The sequence below is a fragment of the Carcharodon carcharias genome, chromosome 15, assembly GCF_017639515.1.
Source record: "Carcharodon carcharias isolate sCarCar2 chromosome 15, sCarCar2.pri, whole genome shotgun sequence".
Lineage (NCBI taxonomy): Eukaryota > Metazoa > Chordata > Chondrichthyes > Lamniformes > Lamnidae > Carcharodon > Carcharodon carcharias.
This window is the reverse complement of record NC_054481.1, coordinates 121,568,107-121,583,434: the sequence shown is the minus strand read 5'-3', so window position 1 is coordinate 121,583,434 and position 15,328 is coordinate 121,568,107. Positions and strand designations below refer to the sequence as shown.

General features: G+C 41.4%; 1 protein-coding gene across 5 annotated transcripts in view; it reads left to right on the top strand.

Moving 5' to 3' along the window:
* The window catches only part of acot7 (acyl-CoA thioesterase 7), a 266,042-nt gene that overhangs the window by 23,034 nt on the left and 227,680 nt on the right, over positions 1–15,328 (top strand). For all 5 annotated transcript variants that reach the window (XM_041207194.1, XM_041207193.1, XM_041207196.1 and 2 more), the window contains exon 2: positions 6,319–6,436. In XM_041207194.1, coding sequence (XP_041063128.1) covers positions 6,319–6,436 — 118 coding nt within the window. The remainder of the gene's footprint in view (positions 1–6,318; positions 6,437–15,328) is intronic.

Here is a 15,328-nt window from a genome sequence, read left to right as displayed (position 1 = left end):
TCCATTGGATCTTTAGTGGCACTGCATTGACGTTACAACTGTACAGGGTGTTGGTGAGACTGCACCTGAGTACTGTGTACAGTTACTTAAGGAGATTATATACTTAATATACTTGAGTTGGAAGAAGTTCAGAGAAGGTTCACTGGGCTGATTCCTGGGATGAAGGGATTGTCTGATGAGGAAAGGTTGAGCAGGTTGGGCCTATACTCATTGGAGTTTAGAAGAATAAGAGAATAAGAGATGATCTTATTGAAACATATAAGATTCTGAGGGAGCGTGACAGGGTAGATGCTGAGAGGATATTTCCACTCTGTTGGGGGGGGGGGGGGGGGGGGAGGAATCTAGATCTAACACAGTTTAAAAATAAGTGGTTTCCAATTTAAGTTGAGGAGGAATTTCTTCTCTCAAGAGGGTTGTTACTCTTTAGAATCCCCTCCCCCCCCACCCCCACCATCTGGTGAACAATGGAGGCTGGGTCATTGAATATGTTCAAGGTCGAGTTGGACAGATATTTGATTGACAAGGGATTCAAGGGTTTTGGGGGACAGGCAGGAAAGTGGAGTTAAAGGCACAATAAGATCAGTCATGCTTTTATTGAATGGCAGAGCAGGCATGATGGGCTGACTGGCCTTCTCTTTCTTCTATTTCTTATGTTCTATTTCATACTTCTCAGTGTTGTTTCTACTATTCCACTTCCATCTCTCTTTATTTGTTTATGTCCTGCTCCCTAATTTTACTTTGCTTCTCTGTCGTCTTTTGCTGCTCTTGTCTTTTTCTGCTTTTTCAGGTGGGAGGCAGTGGGTGGCATGTAGCGTGTAAAAGGAGTCACCAATGGCAAGAGTTTCCATTTTCGAATGGCGTTTGGAGAAATTTGTGGGTCTGGATCGCTGTGCTCCAATCACTTGAGCTACTGGTGTGATTGACTCCCGCTCACTGAGGCCAGTTTATGCTCAGCGCAGTATCAGTTTCAACATTGTTATAAAAATAAGTCAAAGTTTTGAACTTCTGGAATGACAGCTAACTTTCTGCCTAGGTCCAGTTGAGTCAAACGATCAATCTGCTGATATCCTACACCACCCCCACCCTCTGCCAACCCCAACCCAAAGCATAATTGAAGAGTTGCTTGTTAAAACAATTGGTTGTCATGATCTGCAACGTACTCCCTGAAAGGGTGGTGGAAACAGATTCAATGAGATCTACTTTCAAAAGGGAAAAGAATATACACTTGATAATGAAAACTTTGCAGCAATGAGGAGCACAAGGGAGTGGGACTAATTGGAAAACTCTTACAAAGAGCCTGCACAGGCATGATAGACTGGATAGCTTCTTTCTGTTCTTTGCTGCAGCATGCCTTACTTTACTTCATTGATCAATATTTAGGTTTGTGAAGATGCCACGCTTAGTCTGGGCATCCCAGTCTCACATCCTCCACTTCAGATTGGATTATATAATAGTGAAATTTGTCTTTTGTAGAGTTGTTTCAAATAGGTGTAGCCACTTGGCATCTGTTTTAACAAAAGATAGGACAGTTTTAAAACAACATTTAAAAAGTAGGCGGTGGCTGTTTTTATTTTGGCTTTTTTTTTGTGATAAAAACAATGGAAAGCATTTGTTCGTGTAGGCAGCAGCAATTGGAGATATCCCAAATGAACTCCGACCATTAATGTTTTGGGATAAGAATGGGAACTTGAGGCCATACCTAACCATTGCCAGTATTCTAATCTCGGTTGGTTCAACATTTTAAAGCCTAGAGTGTACTGTCAGCAAAGTAAAGAGCAACTGAGTCTTCTAAGTAACCCGCAAGATTATTGCAAAGTGAAAGATCTGAAGGTACTATTTGTTAATGTTGGAATTGTGCTACAATAGAGTACATGCTTCAAATTGGCAACCAAGAGTGGCTGTCCCCAAATGGGGAAGTATTAGAGTTTCATTATAAGAGTATAAAGAAGTGTTATCACTGGGTGTTGGGGGGAATTGGAAGAGTCTCTGGGCAGAATCATCCCAGATTTGCACTAAATGCGGTAGTGGGCGGGTAAAACGACATTTTAATTTGCCCATCAATGGGTGCACATTGTCTGCTGCTATGCCTGGTTTATCTGTTAGCAGTGATTACTAGCATGAATTTGGAGGAAGGCTAATGGGTCTAAATGCCACTATGGAAAGAACGCTTGAAAGAAATGTCCACTTATTGCAGGAAATTAAGGTAAATTTAAAATGAATGGCAGCCAAAGAAAATATCTACCTGGTTAATTTATAATGATACTTGCATTACTATCCCATTAATCTGGCCAATATTTGTAAATCTTTACCTCTATTTTAGTCAGTTCGATCAGTGTTGTTAAAGTTGGATTCTCTCTAACTGAAGGCAGATCTTGCCATGTTTTACTGGTACCATGACGGGAAACTTGTGGCATCTTCATGATGCAAGTTGATGACTTCCTATGGGGTGGCACTAGTAAATTTTAATACAAAGTTATTGACAGAATTAGAACAGACTTTATGGTTGTGAGCCAGGCTAATGCGGCATTTAAATATATTGGAAACATCTCAAGGTCCAGGACGTCTTACAGTGAACAAAACATTAAAAAATTTAAAGATTGAGAAATGTGTGCTGAAGTTTCTACCTTTGGGGGCGACCTGAAGAATACATATTCGATTGTCTTCAATGGCACCTCTCACACAAGCCCTGTTCATGGGTTTTCAAGTGCAACAGGTTTATAATATTCCTTGTGGGTGAAAATAGAAAGTATTCTCCCTTGGCTTATGAAGCCAAGAAAATAAGGTGGTTAGTAAAGAGCACTCTGGCTGCAGAGACTCCCGCACCAGTGTAGGCGATTGACATGCTATTCTTTTTATCTAAAATGTTAGGGGAAATACTACATGGGGGAAATGATGAAGGAAATGTCTCAAAAGAGTATCCTTTGGGATAACATACACTCCACAAAGAGTGAGTGAAAAAAGATTATGAATTGATATCGCAAGTCTAAAACAAATGGGGAAGGAAAAGGAGATCTCTAAGCTGCAATGGGTTGATATAAGCCATCAGTTGTCAGATTGTTTAACCAAAAGGGAAATGTAGGAAAAGGGTAAAGATAAATTATTGTGGGTATTAGAAGAGGGACAACGCAGGATGTGAGTTTTCAAAATGTGTGACTTATTTCTCTGTCTTCAGTTTTTTTTGTCTGAAAAGAAAATGCACTTGTGATAAAGGAAGGGAATCTCTTAATGTTGCAATTGTGGTGCAATAGAGTATGTGCTTTAAGTTGGTAATTGAGAGCAACTATTCCAAATTGGGGAAGTATTAGGGCTTCATTACAAGAGTATAAAAAGGTGTTCACACTGGATGTTGGGGGGAATTGGAAGAGTCTCTGTCTTTACTCTGCAGCTTGGAACTAAACCTGCCTTAAGGTATAGGCTGGCTTCACACTCATTCTTTCCTCAACCTACGATTATTAGAATTAACACTATTTTAAAGAAGAGCAGGGGGAGCTTATTCCCAATGTCCTAACCAATATTTGTCCCTTAATCAACATCAATAAAATGGATTATCCAATCATTTATTACATTGCTGTTTGTGGGAGCTTGCTGTGTGAAAATTGTCTGTTGTGTTTTCTACATTGCAGCAGTGACTGCACTTCAAAAGTACTTAATTGGTTGGTAAGGTGCTTTGGGATGACCTGAGGACATGAAATGTAATTTTTTTTCCCCTTTCACAAGGATTTTGAAGAAACAGATTTCTTTCGGAGTCAGAGGTATAAGTTTGCTACAGGAAGTGGCTTTGCACTTCTGGTGTATTTGATCACTGATGGTAGAAGCACAGAAAAGATCAAATGATTTCAGTTGAAATGCTGCTTTGTAAATTCCTTGCTTCCTGATTTAATTTTTTCTCAGGTCTACATCCCAGTTGACCTTTTTGTTGACTCCCACTTTCAGCAATGCTGCAAACCACTGAAGATTCCAAATGTCATTGCTGTAGATGGGTTGTAATGGAATGGTTGGGTAACAGACAAGGGGCTGAGAAATTAAGTTGTCATCTTCTTTTTCTTCTTGCATTCTTTGCCGAAAGTTAGGTTCAACCCACAGCACCATGATCTCCACCATGGGTTGGGCAAGGAGGCAAGCCCCAAATCTACCCCAGCTGTAACCGGGATTGAACCCTGTGCTGTTGGCATCAATCTGATCCAGGCTAGCCATCCAGCCAACTGAGCCAAACAACTCCCCAAGGAGTCCAAGTTGCTGTGGCAACATGCATTTTTACATTCATGTTGTATCTTGGAGCTATGGATAGTGATGTTGGATGCTCCAATTTCTTTCCATCATGTGGCTGACCAGGAATCTCTCCCACTCATATCGCCTGCCATTTCCATATGTTGGAAGGATTTATAAGTTTATATGCAACCTGTTTGGTCGCATTATGAACGCACCTTCAAGGCCTGGAGTGGGACTCGAACCTGGAAATTCTGGCTCAGAGACAGGGATGCTACTCACTGTACCATAAGACCTTCTCAAATCAGGCCTATCAAAAGGATTGCACGCAATGCAGCCAATGGGCTATGTGTAGTCCCTTCCCCCTGCTTACAGCTCTCAGCAGTTTTTCTGGTTCTCCCTCCATCCGTGGCCTGACCTGCTGTGGGATATTGATCAAACTTAGATACACTGCTGTTCCTTCTGCTTTTCTGGCTTTCCAACCTCCATGTAACAAGTGAAATAACCCATTTAAGATATGACTACTTAATAGAATCATTGATCCTATTTTGTTTTCTCTCATAATGAAGGAAGAAATTGCAGGACTGTGGCGAAAGAGCAAGGGAGTGGAATTAATTGGATAGATCTTTCAAAGAGCCGGCATGATGGGCCAAATGGCAATGTAGAAATTAAAAGCTCGCTGTGTGAGGAATTACATGTGCAGTCTCATGTCTGTGGTGTGGAATGTTACAACATCCCCAAGCATGACTCTTGAGTAAAAAATCAAATGGAATTATGAATATGCATACGGGCATAGAAATTAGGAGTAGGCCATACTGAGCGTGCTCCACCATTTAAATGGGTGATCTGATTTTGGCCTCAACTCCCACGTTCTGCCTATATCCGATATCCTTTGACTCCCTTGTCCGTCGAGGCTCTATCTACCTCTGCCTTAAAAATCTTCAATGACTCTGCCCCCACTGCTGCCTGGGGAAGAGTACTAAAGATTCACGAACCTCTGAGAGAAAAAAATTATTCTCATATCTGCCTTAAATGGGAGACACCTTATTTTTAAACTGTGTCCCCTAGTTCTAGTCTCCCCAGTAAGGGGAAACATCCTTTCAGCTTCCGCCCTGTCAAGTCCCCTCAGGGTCTTAAATGTTTCTATAAGATCACCTCTTATTCTCCTAAATTCCAATGGATACAGGCCCAGCCTGCCCAACCTTTCCTCATAAGATAATCTCCCAATCTCAGGTATCAGTCAAGTGAACCTTCCCCGAACTGCTTCTAATACATTTATGTCTTTTAACTAAGGAGACCAAAACCATACACAGTACTCTAGATGTAGTCTCACCAACGCCCAGTACAACTGTAGCAAAACATCCCTACTTTTATATTCCATTTATCTTGCAAGAAATGACAACATTCCATTTGCCTTCCTAATCACTTGCTACACCTGTACACTAACTTTGTGATTCATGTACCAGGACACCACAATCTCTCTGTTCCACTGAGTTCTACAATCTCTTGCCATTTAGATAATATACATCATTTTTATTCTTCCTGCCAAAGTGGACAAATTCACATTTTCCCAAGTTTTACTCCATCTGCCAAAATTTTGCCTGCTCACTTAACCTATCTCTCCCTTTGCAGACCCCTTATATCCTCTTCACAACTTACTTTCCTGCCTATCTTTGTGTCATCAGCACATTTAGCAATTGGGGGCCTGAGTAATTTTGCACCAGAAAATGAGAGACTTACCTGATCGGCATAAAAACAGAAAATGCTGGAAAAACTAATCAGGTCTGACAGCGTCTGTAGAGAGAGAAACAGAGTTAGCGTTTCGAGTCCATATGACTGTTCTTCAGAGCTAAAGAGAAGTACAAATGTGATGAAATTTATCGGTCTCCCTAGTGTAGCAAAGATTACACCACGAGCAGTGACTGCAGGCTACTAGGTTAGAAGTAATACATGTTAATTATGGCCTCACATTTGATGCATGTTTGGGGCCCCAGCCTACATTATATTTCCAGCATATTTTGTTAATGTTTAAATTTTTTATAAGTTCTGACTATTCTTTAGCTGTTCATGTCTCGAGAGGTTTGACACTTCAATTTTTTTTAACAATCGCAGGATCATGCGACCTGATGATGCCAACATCGCAGGCAATGTCCATGGAGGTACAATATTGAAGATGATAGAAGAGGCTGGAGTCATCATTAGTACCAGGCACTGCAACAGGCAGAATGAGGTGAGTCTTGATAAATCTTAGTTTATAAATTACCAGGGCATCCAGAGCTTTGTTGGCGCTGATTTGTCTTGGCAAATGCAGACAAACTGGTGCTGACCCCTTGAATGCTGACTATCAGTGTACAATGCTTACAGATGGCATGTATGTGGGGAAAATGGAGCGATAAGAGATCCCATAAATTGGGTGAGAATGCCTGGGTTGAAATAACTGCTTTTCCGCTAAATGCAGTACTTCCAGATAGTCATTCCCGTCGAGTACAAGAGCTTAGGTTTATAGAAAAGGATGCAAAACGAGGGGTATTGTATAGTCGTGCAGATTGCATTGAGATTTTATTTTATTTCTGTGCTGAAAACCACAGTTTTCAACAACTCCTAGCTTTGACCTTGCACCAGGAGGTAAGGCGGTCAGATAATTTTAAAATAAAAACAAAAACAGAATTACCTGGAAAAACTCAGCAGGTCTGGCAGCATCGGCGGAGAAGAAAAGAGTTGACGTTTCGAGTCCTTATGATCCTTCCACAACAGTTCTGCTGAGTTTTTCCAGGTAATTCTGTTTTTGTTTTGGATTTCCAGCATCCGCAGTTTTTTGTTTCTAATTTTAAAATAAAGTTTGTTATGCTGCAGCATGGTAAAGTGATTTGCTCTCCTATTGTTAGTGTTCCTATCAAATGGATAGATTGAGGTAATCAGGGGTATTGTAAGGAAGAGCTTGTATTTACATTGTACCCTTATCGTATCTCTCAGAAAGGTGTCAACACATTTAATTTGCATAGGAAGTGTTGATTCATAAGCAAACAGGAGCCATTTAGTGTATAGCATTGTGTTAAAAATTGAAATGAGATGAATGACTGGCTAAAAACAAAACTGCGGATGCTGGAAATCCAAAACAAAAACAGAATTACCTGGAAAAACTCAGCAGGTCTGGCAGCATCGGCGGAGAAGAAAAGAGTTGACGTTTCGAGTCCTCATGACCCTTCGACAGAACTTGAGTTCGAGTCGAACTCAAGTTCTGTCGAAGGGTCATGAGGACTCGAAACGTCAACTCTTTTCTTCTCTGCCGATGCTGCCAGACCTGCTGAATGACTGGCTACTCTATTTGTGGTTTGTGGTGGTGCTGATTGAGTGATAAGTTTTTGTCAGGGCAGTTGGAGAACTCTTTGCTCTTCTTCAAACAATGGGATCTTTAGTATTCACCCGACTGCCAGAACAAGCACTCAAATTCTCGATTTAATGTCTTGTAAGGACAGCATCAGTCTTTGAGTACTGCACAGATGATTTGTCAGCATAAATACTGCGTTCCAGTCCTCCATGTGGGTTTTGAACCCTGTCTTCTGTATCAGAGACATGAGTGTCACTAACTGAACCAAGCTGCTGCAGTGGACCTACTAACATTTCTGAAACAAAAACAGAAAATGTTGGAAAACCTCAGCAGGTCTAACAGCATCTGTAGAGAGAGAAACAGAGTTGACATTTCAAACCTATATGACCCTTCTTCAGTGCTTTTATCTTTTTGCTTTCATCTACCAACACTCCTCCTGGTTTTCAAAGTTTTAAAATGCCTTGGAAGGAAAGTAAGCCAGCAAGTGTGACCAAAGTCTGTGTCACCGATGATTTCCTTTTCATCCCCTTTTTTCTACATTCATTTTTATTTTTAATCCACTTATTTTTATTTTTTAAAATTCATTTTATTCATGGTTTTATCCCCTTTTCTAACATTTTTTTTCCCCACCACGACCCCCTCCCTCCACGCCATCCCCAAAATTGTTCTTTCACACAATGCTACCCTTGTTCTGCTATTATCACATTCTGCTTTCTTACCTTTACACCACTATCAGCACCTTTTCTTTTGCCCTTACCAGTACCATTAACACTCCCTTTGTCCTTTAGTTGATGACAACCTTGTCAATCTCTCCTTTGTCCCCACCTATCGCTGGCCTTAGACCATAAGACATAGGAGCAGAAATTAGGCCATTCGGCCTATCGAGTCTGCTCCGCCATTCAATCATGGCTGATAAGTTTCTCAACCCCATTCTCCCGCCTTATCCCCGTAACCTTTGATCCCCTTACCAATCAAGAACCTATCTATCTCTGTTTTAAATACACTCAATGACCTGGCCTCCACAGCCTTCTGTGGCAATGAATTCCATAGATTTACCACTCTCTGGCTAAAGAAGTTTCTCCTCATCTCTGTTCTAAAAGGTCTTCCCTTTACTCTGAGGCTGTGCCCTCGGATCCTAGTCTCTCCTACTAATGGAAACATCTTCCCCACGTCCACTCTATCCAGGCCTTTCAGTATTCAGTAAGTTTCAATCAGATCCCCCCATATCCTTCTAAACTCCATCGAGTGTAGACCCAGAGTCCTCAAAAGTTCCTCATATGTTAAGCCGTTCATTCCTGGGATCGTTCTCGTGAACCTCCTCTGGTCCAGGACCAGCACATTCTTCTTGAGATATGGGGCCCAAAATTGCTCGCAATATTCTAAATGTGGTCTGACCAGAGCCTTATAAAGCCTCCGCAGCACATCCCTGCTTTTATGTTCTAGTCCTCTCGAAATAAATGCCAACATTGCATTTGCTTTCCTAACTACCATGTCAACCTGCAAGTTAACCTTAAGAGAATCCTGGATTAGGATTCCCAAGTCCCTTTGCACTCCAGATTTCTGAATTCTCTCCCCATTTAGAAAATAGTCTATGCCTCTATTCTTCCTACCAAAGTGCATGACCTCACACTTGCCCACATTGTATTCCATCTGCCACTTCTTTGCCCATTTTCCTAACCTGTCCAAATCTTTCTGCAGCCTCCCCACCTCCTCAATACTACCCATCCCTCCACCTATCTTTGTATCATCTGCAAACTTAGCCAGGATGCCTTCAGTTCCTTCATCTAGATCATTAATGTATAAAGTGAAAAGTTGTGGTCCCAACGCTGATCCCTGCGGAACTCCACTAGTCACTGGCCGCCACCCTGAGAAGGACCCCCTTATCCCCACACGCTGCTTCCTGCCAGACAGCCAATCTTCTATCCATGCTAGTACCTTGCCTCTAACACCATGGGCTCTTATCTTACTGAGCAGCCTCCTGTGCGGCACCTTGTCAAAGGCCTTCTGGAAGTCCAAGTAGATAACATCCATTGGCTCTCCTTTGTCTAACCTACTCGTTACCTCCTCAAAGAATTCTAACAGATTTGTCAGGCATGACCTCCCCTTGATGAAACCAAGCTGATTTTGCCCTATTCTACCATGCAATTCCAAGTATTCTGAAATCTCATCCTTAATAATGGACTTTAAAATCTTACCAATGACCGAGGTCAGGCTAATCGGCCTGTAATTTCCCGTCTTTTGCTCCTCTCCCTTCTTAAACAGGGGGGTTGCCTTCTATCCAGCTTCACCTGCTCCATCCCCCTTAAACAGTATAAATTTCATCACATTTCCACTTCTCTTCAGCTCTGAAGAAGGGTCATACAGACTCGAAATGTTAACTCTGTTTCTCTCCCCACAGATACTGCTAGAGCTGCTGAGTTTTTCCAGCATTTTCTTGTTTTGTCACTGATAATCTAGTTGTGAGGCAGAGGCACAGAAGATGGGTGGGACTCAGTTCTAGTCTGTCTGGTTGCTGAGGAGGAATTCTAATAAAAAGGAAAAGGGGAGAAAAAGAATAACTTCAATTAGTAAATAAGTATCATTGGAAACCACAGTTAGACTAATCCAGCCTGATCCTGTCAGCTCTTCAGGACATTGCTCTGCAAATTCAGAATCGGTGCCTTATCTTGTATACCAAGTACAGGTGGTTTCTTTCCATTCTCCTGGTCAAATGTTAAACCCCTCTAGGCCTGGTCAGTAAATGCTAACCTTGCCAGCAATGCCTATAATCTGAAAATTAATTTGGGAAAAAAGATATTAAAACAGCTACCGAAATATGTAGAGCAAAGAACATCTCTGAGTTTGTTGCTGCTGTTTAATTGTAGGCTGAATTCCATTTTCAATTCAGTGCTCATCATATTTTAGTGCACTGGTCACAATCGTGGCATTCTATTGATGCTGAATGAATATGCATTAGCTAATTTTCAATGTGTAGGCATGCCAGTACACTGGAGTTAGGCTACAGAATGGAGAAGGAAGTTAACTCTAATGATTCACGAGGTTTAAAGGTGAAATTTCAGACAAACAAAACAGAAATTAAATTGTACAAAAGCAATTGGGAGTCTTTGGCTCACTGCAGTCATGGAATTCACTCTCTCATTTGCTCACTCAGTCTCTCTTGCTCTCCTTAAATATATTTTTTTCTATCTATAAAATGGCAAGCCAATGTTAGTAAATGACAGCGTGAGACACTGCTGCATTGCTTTGGTGTTGGCATTGTGAGGGTGCAGCAAAAACAATGCATTGATTCAGCCCCAATCCTGTAATGCTGTTGCAGGATCAGAGAGGGCAGACTGATACGTGTACAGCTTGCTTGTTACCAAGTAACTTACACTCTCAGATTGTGGTGCTGTTGTGTAGTAATAGTGATATCTTAAAAAATAAAAATCATCCTCCTTTCCTGAAATGAATTTCCATGAGCCTATAAATACTGATATGACTTAGATTGACAACTGAAATTGGGACATTAAATACATCAGGGCAACTGTTTTGTGTAATAAAATGGTGCTAATACGTGAGTATCTTTCGCCAAAGCCTCTTGTATTATTGTATAAACATATTTTTCTATGGGAACATATGTATAAACATATTATTCATTAACACACATTCTATTCTATCAACATCCCGGGGTTTACCACTGACCTTAAACTGAACTGGACCAGCCATATAAATATTGTGGTTACAAGAGGAGGTCAGAAGCTAAGAATTCTCCAGAGAGTAACTCACCTCCTGATTCCCCAAAGCCTGTCCACCATCTACAAGTCACAAGTCAGGAGTGTGATTGAATACTCCCCACTTGCTTGGATGAGTACAGCTCCAACAACACTTAAGAAACTCGACACCATCCAGGACAAAGCAGCCCACTTCATTAGCACCCCACCCACCACCTTAAACATTCACTCTCTCCACCACCAATGCATTGTGGTAGCAGTGTATACCAACTACAAGGCGCACTGCGGCAACTCACCAAGGCTCCTTTGACAGCACCTTCCAAACCCACAACCTCTACTGCCTAGAAGGACAAGGTCAGCAAATGCATGGGAATACCACAATCACCTGCAAGTTCTCCTCCAAGCCACACACCATCCTGACTTGGAAATATATTGCCATTCCTTCACTGTCGCTGGATCAAAATCCTGGAACTCCCTTCCTAACAGCGCTGTGGGCGTACCTACACCACTTGGACTGCTGCGGTTCAAAAAGACCGCTCACCACCACCTTCTCAGGGGCAACTAGGGATGAGCAATACGTCAAAGTGGCAGAACAAAGATGTTCACCTTTGGAATTAAAGCAGGATTGGACAATAATTTGGACAGGAGGGCCTTTTAACGGATTTTGGTGAACTGTCAAGGGCCACACGCAAATGAAATATGCGGAATTTCTTCCCTCAGAGGGTAGACAATCTGTGGATTTCTTTACTGCAGAGGGCTGTAGAGGCTGGGTCATTAAGTATATTCAAGGCTGAGATAGACAGGTTTTCAATCAGTAAAGGAATCATGGGGTATGGGGGAAAAGCCAGGAAAGCAGAGTTGAGGATTATCAGATCAGCCATGATCTTATTGAATGGCGGAGCAGACTCGATGGGCCAAATGGCCTACTTCTGCTCCTATGTCTTATGGGCTTATGTTAACAGCTATCATTAAATTTTATGATAAGTATTGTACAAAGAACCCTTTGTGTCATTGTAACACTCAATAAAAATCACACTTATTAACATGCTAATGATATGATACAGATTTACTCAACTTGTCTTATCAATTGATATTATGCCATAAAACTGTAAAACACATTACATAATTTTACATTTGGTGAGTAAAAAAAAACCTTAAAGTGGTTCATAAGTTATTTTAACAGCTAAAGGTAAGAAACAATTCCTATATTAACAATCAAAAATCAACATAGAATGTTTTAATTTTATTTCAAAGAGTTTTTTTTATAGAAATGATGACATAACAGTCAAAGTATAGCCTTACACTTTTACATTGAAAGTTGGGTTAAAGAAAAAAGACTCAATGAATAGGAGGAATGAAGCCTCAGATGTGTATTAATCAGAAAATTGAAGTCAGACACCTCTAGACTAAAGGGTTAAGATCAGGAGTACCTATACTGATGTAACTATGATGCAGTGTCTTATGATTAAGTGACCAAGATCTGGAGGGAAGCACTAGTACAACCTTGTGTAGAGTTACTGAGATTTACGTAGATCTGTTAATAAATAAGAATGGTTTTAACAGTCTATTGTAGCATTCTTAGCATAACAGGCAATCCCTAAAGGAACCCCATCTAGACCCCAGACCCAAGATAAAACATAGTGACAGCGGTCAGAGTGTAAAGACCCAGAAAAAGTCCAAGCGAAGACTGCACACCTGAAAGACTTATAAACACTTGGAAAAAGGACAAGAAGAGAAAAGATTGAAGATTCACCTGAGAATGGAGCATTGTGAGTGCTGCAGATGCAAGCAGACACACAGACCCGGAGTCCAGACAGCAGTGAGTACAGATCACAATCTACAAGCCATACTACTGAAGCAGAAAAAGATCCAGAGTTTAGGACAAGCATGTCCTAATATACATTGCCACCTCTAGAACCTTTCTGAAGCGTTAAAGGCTCACAATAGGCTCAACACTGGGACAATTGGAAAAAAAAGATTCTCCAGATACAGGACAGCTTCAGGTTTGCATAAAAAGGATCAGGTCAGTTCTTTATACAGTAGGGGCTATTGCAGACTACGAACTAGGAGTTGATGAGGCATCAAGCTCACATGATTAAGTCCTCCAGGCATTTGCCGTGAACTTCAGTGTTCAGAAAAATTTGATCATTGAATGAGCAAAATTTAATAAGAGGAAACAAAAAACTGGGTGAATGCATGGATTCATTTATAAGTGACCCGTACCGAATCGTGGGGCATTGTGACTATGTGATCCTCAGAGATTAAGTAATATTGATCATATAGTAATTGGGGTCTTAGGTGAAACCCTGTCAGATCTCTTGCAAATGAGGGAAGATTTCACTCTCTCAAAGACAATGCAAATAGCTTGTCGGATCCAGCTTAGGAAGCAAAACAGAGCAGTTGCACGTGGGGAAAGTGACGTCACTTGAGAGAAAAAAAATGAGTGAAGCCATTCGATATGTTGGACAAAAAAAAGCTCAGTGAAGCAAAAGCATGCAAAATCAGGAAAAAATGCACCAGCCGCCATCTTGAGATGCTGTCGGTGTGGCATGAAAACCCTGCACAAGCGGGAAGAATACCCAGCAGGGGGAGCAGAGTAGCACAACTGTGGAATATTAGGACACTTTAAAATGCCTGCCGATCTAAGATCCAAGTAGCCCACAGGAAGAAAGAGAAAAATAACAGGGAAAAAATCATATTCAAGAAGTGGAAGAGCTATAGAAAAAACAAGTAACTTTCCTAGGAAAAGTTAGCAAAATAGAAAGTAATTACTGGAGCATGAAACTGGAAATTGCTGGTCATCCCTACAGAATTCAAGCTAGATACTGGTGCAGTTGTTTCGGTATTACTCGATGAAATAAAGTGACTCAGAATTATCATGCTACAGCTGCCCTCCATCCAGTTGCAAGGTCCAGGAAGAACTACACTGAAAGTAATAGGCCAACACTTGGCGAGATTAAAATACAAGGATAAAGAAATTATTGAACCCTTGTATGTTCTGCAGAACCAGGAGTCATCGTTACTGAGCAGGAAAGCATGCTTGCAATTGAGGCTGATTTACAAGGTTGATGAAATTGCTGATCACTTCAGTAATGTATTCAGAAATGATTTTTCATCTCTATTTTCAGGCTTGGGAAAGCTGAAGACAGTATATCATGTAACTCTAAAGGTGGATGCTAAGCCTATATAAGACCATAAGACGTAGGAGCAGAAATTAGGCCATTCGGCCCATTGAGTCTGCTCCGCCATTCAATCGTGGCTGATACGTTTCTCAACCCCATTCTCCCGCCTTATCCCTGTAACCTTTGATCTCCTTACCAATCAAGAACCTATCTATCTCGGTTTTAAATATACTCAATGACCTGGCCTCCACAGCCTTCTGTGGCAATGAATTCCATGGATTTACCACTCTCTGGCTAAAGAAGTTTCTCCTCATCTCTGTCCTAAAAGGTCTTCCCTTTACTCTGAGGCTGTGCCCTCGGGTCCTAGTCTCTCCTACTAATGGAAATATCTTCCCCACATCCACTTTGTCCAGGCCTTTCAGTATATGTCTCTTCACAGCAAGGAAGGTCCCTCACCCACCCTTAGATAAAGTCAAGTGAGATTGAACTTGTTACAAAAAGGGATCATCTCTCCAGTAATCATACCAACAAAGTGGTGTTCTGGAATGGTCACAGTACCAAAGCATAATGATTCAATTAGAATCCGCGTGGACTTGACTCAATTAAACAAGTCAGTAAATCGCAAGATCCACCCCATGGCATCTGTGGATGAAAGCCTCACTAAAAAGCACCCTCTTCACAACATTGGATGTGAACAATAGCTTTTGGCAGTCGCCTTTGGACAAAGAATCCTGATTGTTAACTACTTTTATCACCCCAATTAGTCATTATTGTTTTAACAGGTTACCATTTGGAATTGCTTCTGCACCTGAGATATTCCAAAAGACAATGGGCAGAACTTTCTGCATGTCGGGCGGGCCTGACCCAATCTCCAGCGGACGGGGAGCCGATCCCCGCCGGAGAAGTGGGCCCCGCCGCCATTTTATGGGAGCGGGCCAACTAAGGCCCGGCCAACGTGACAC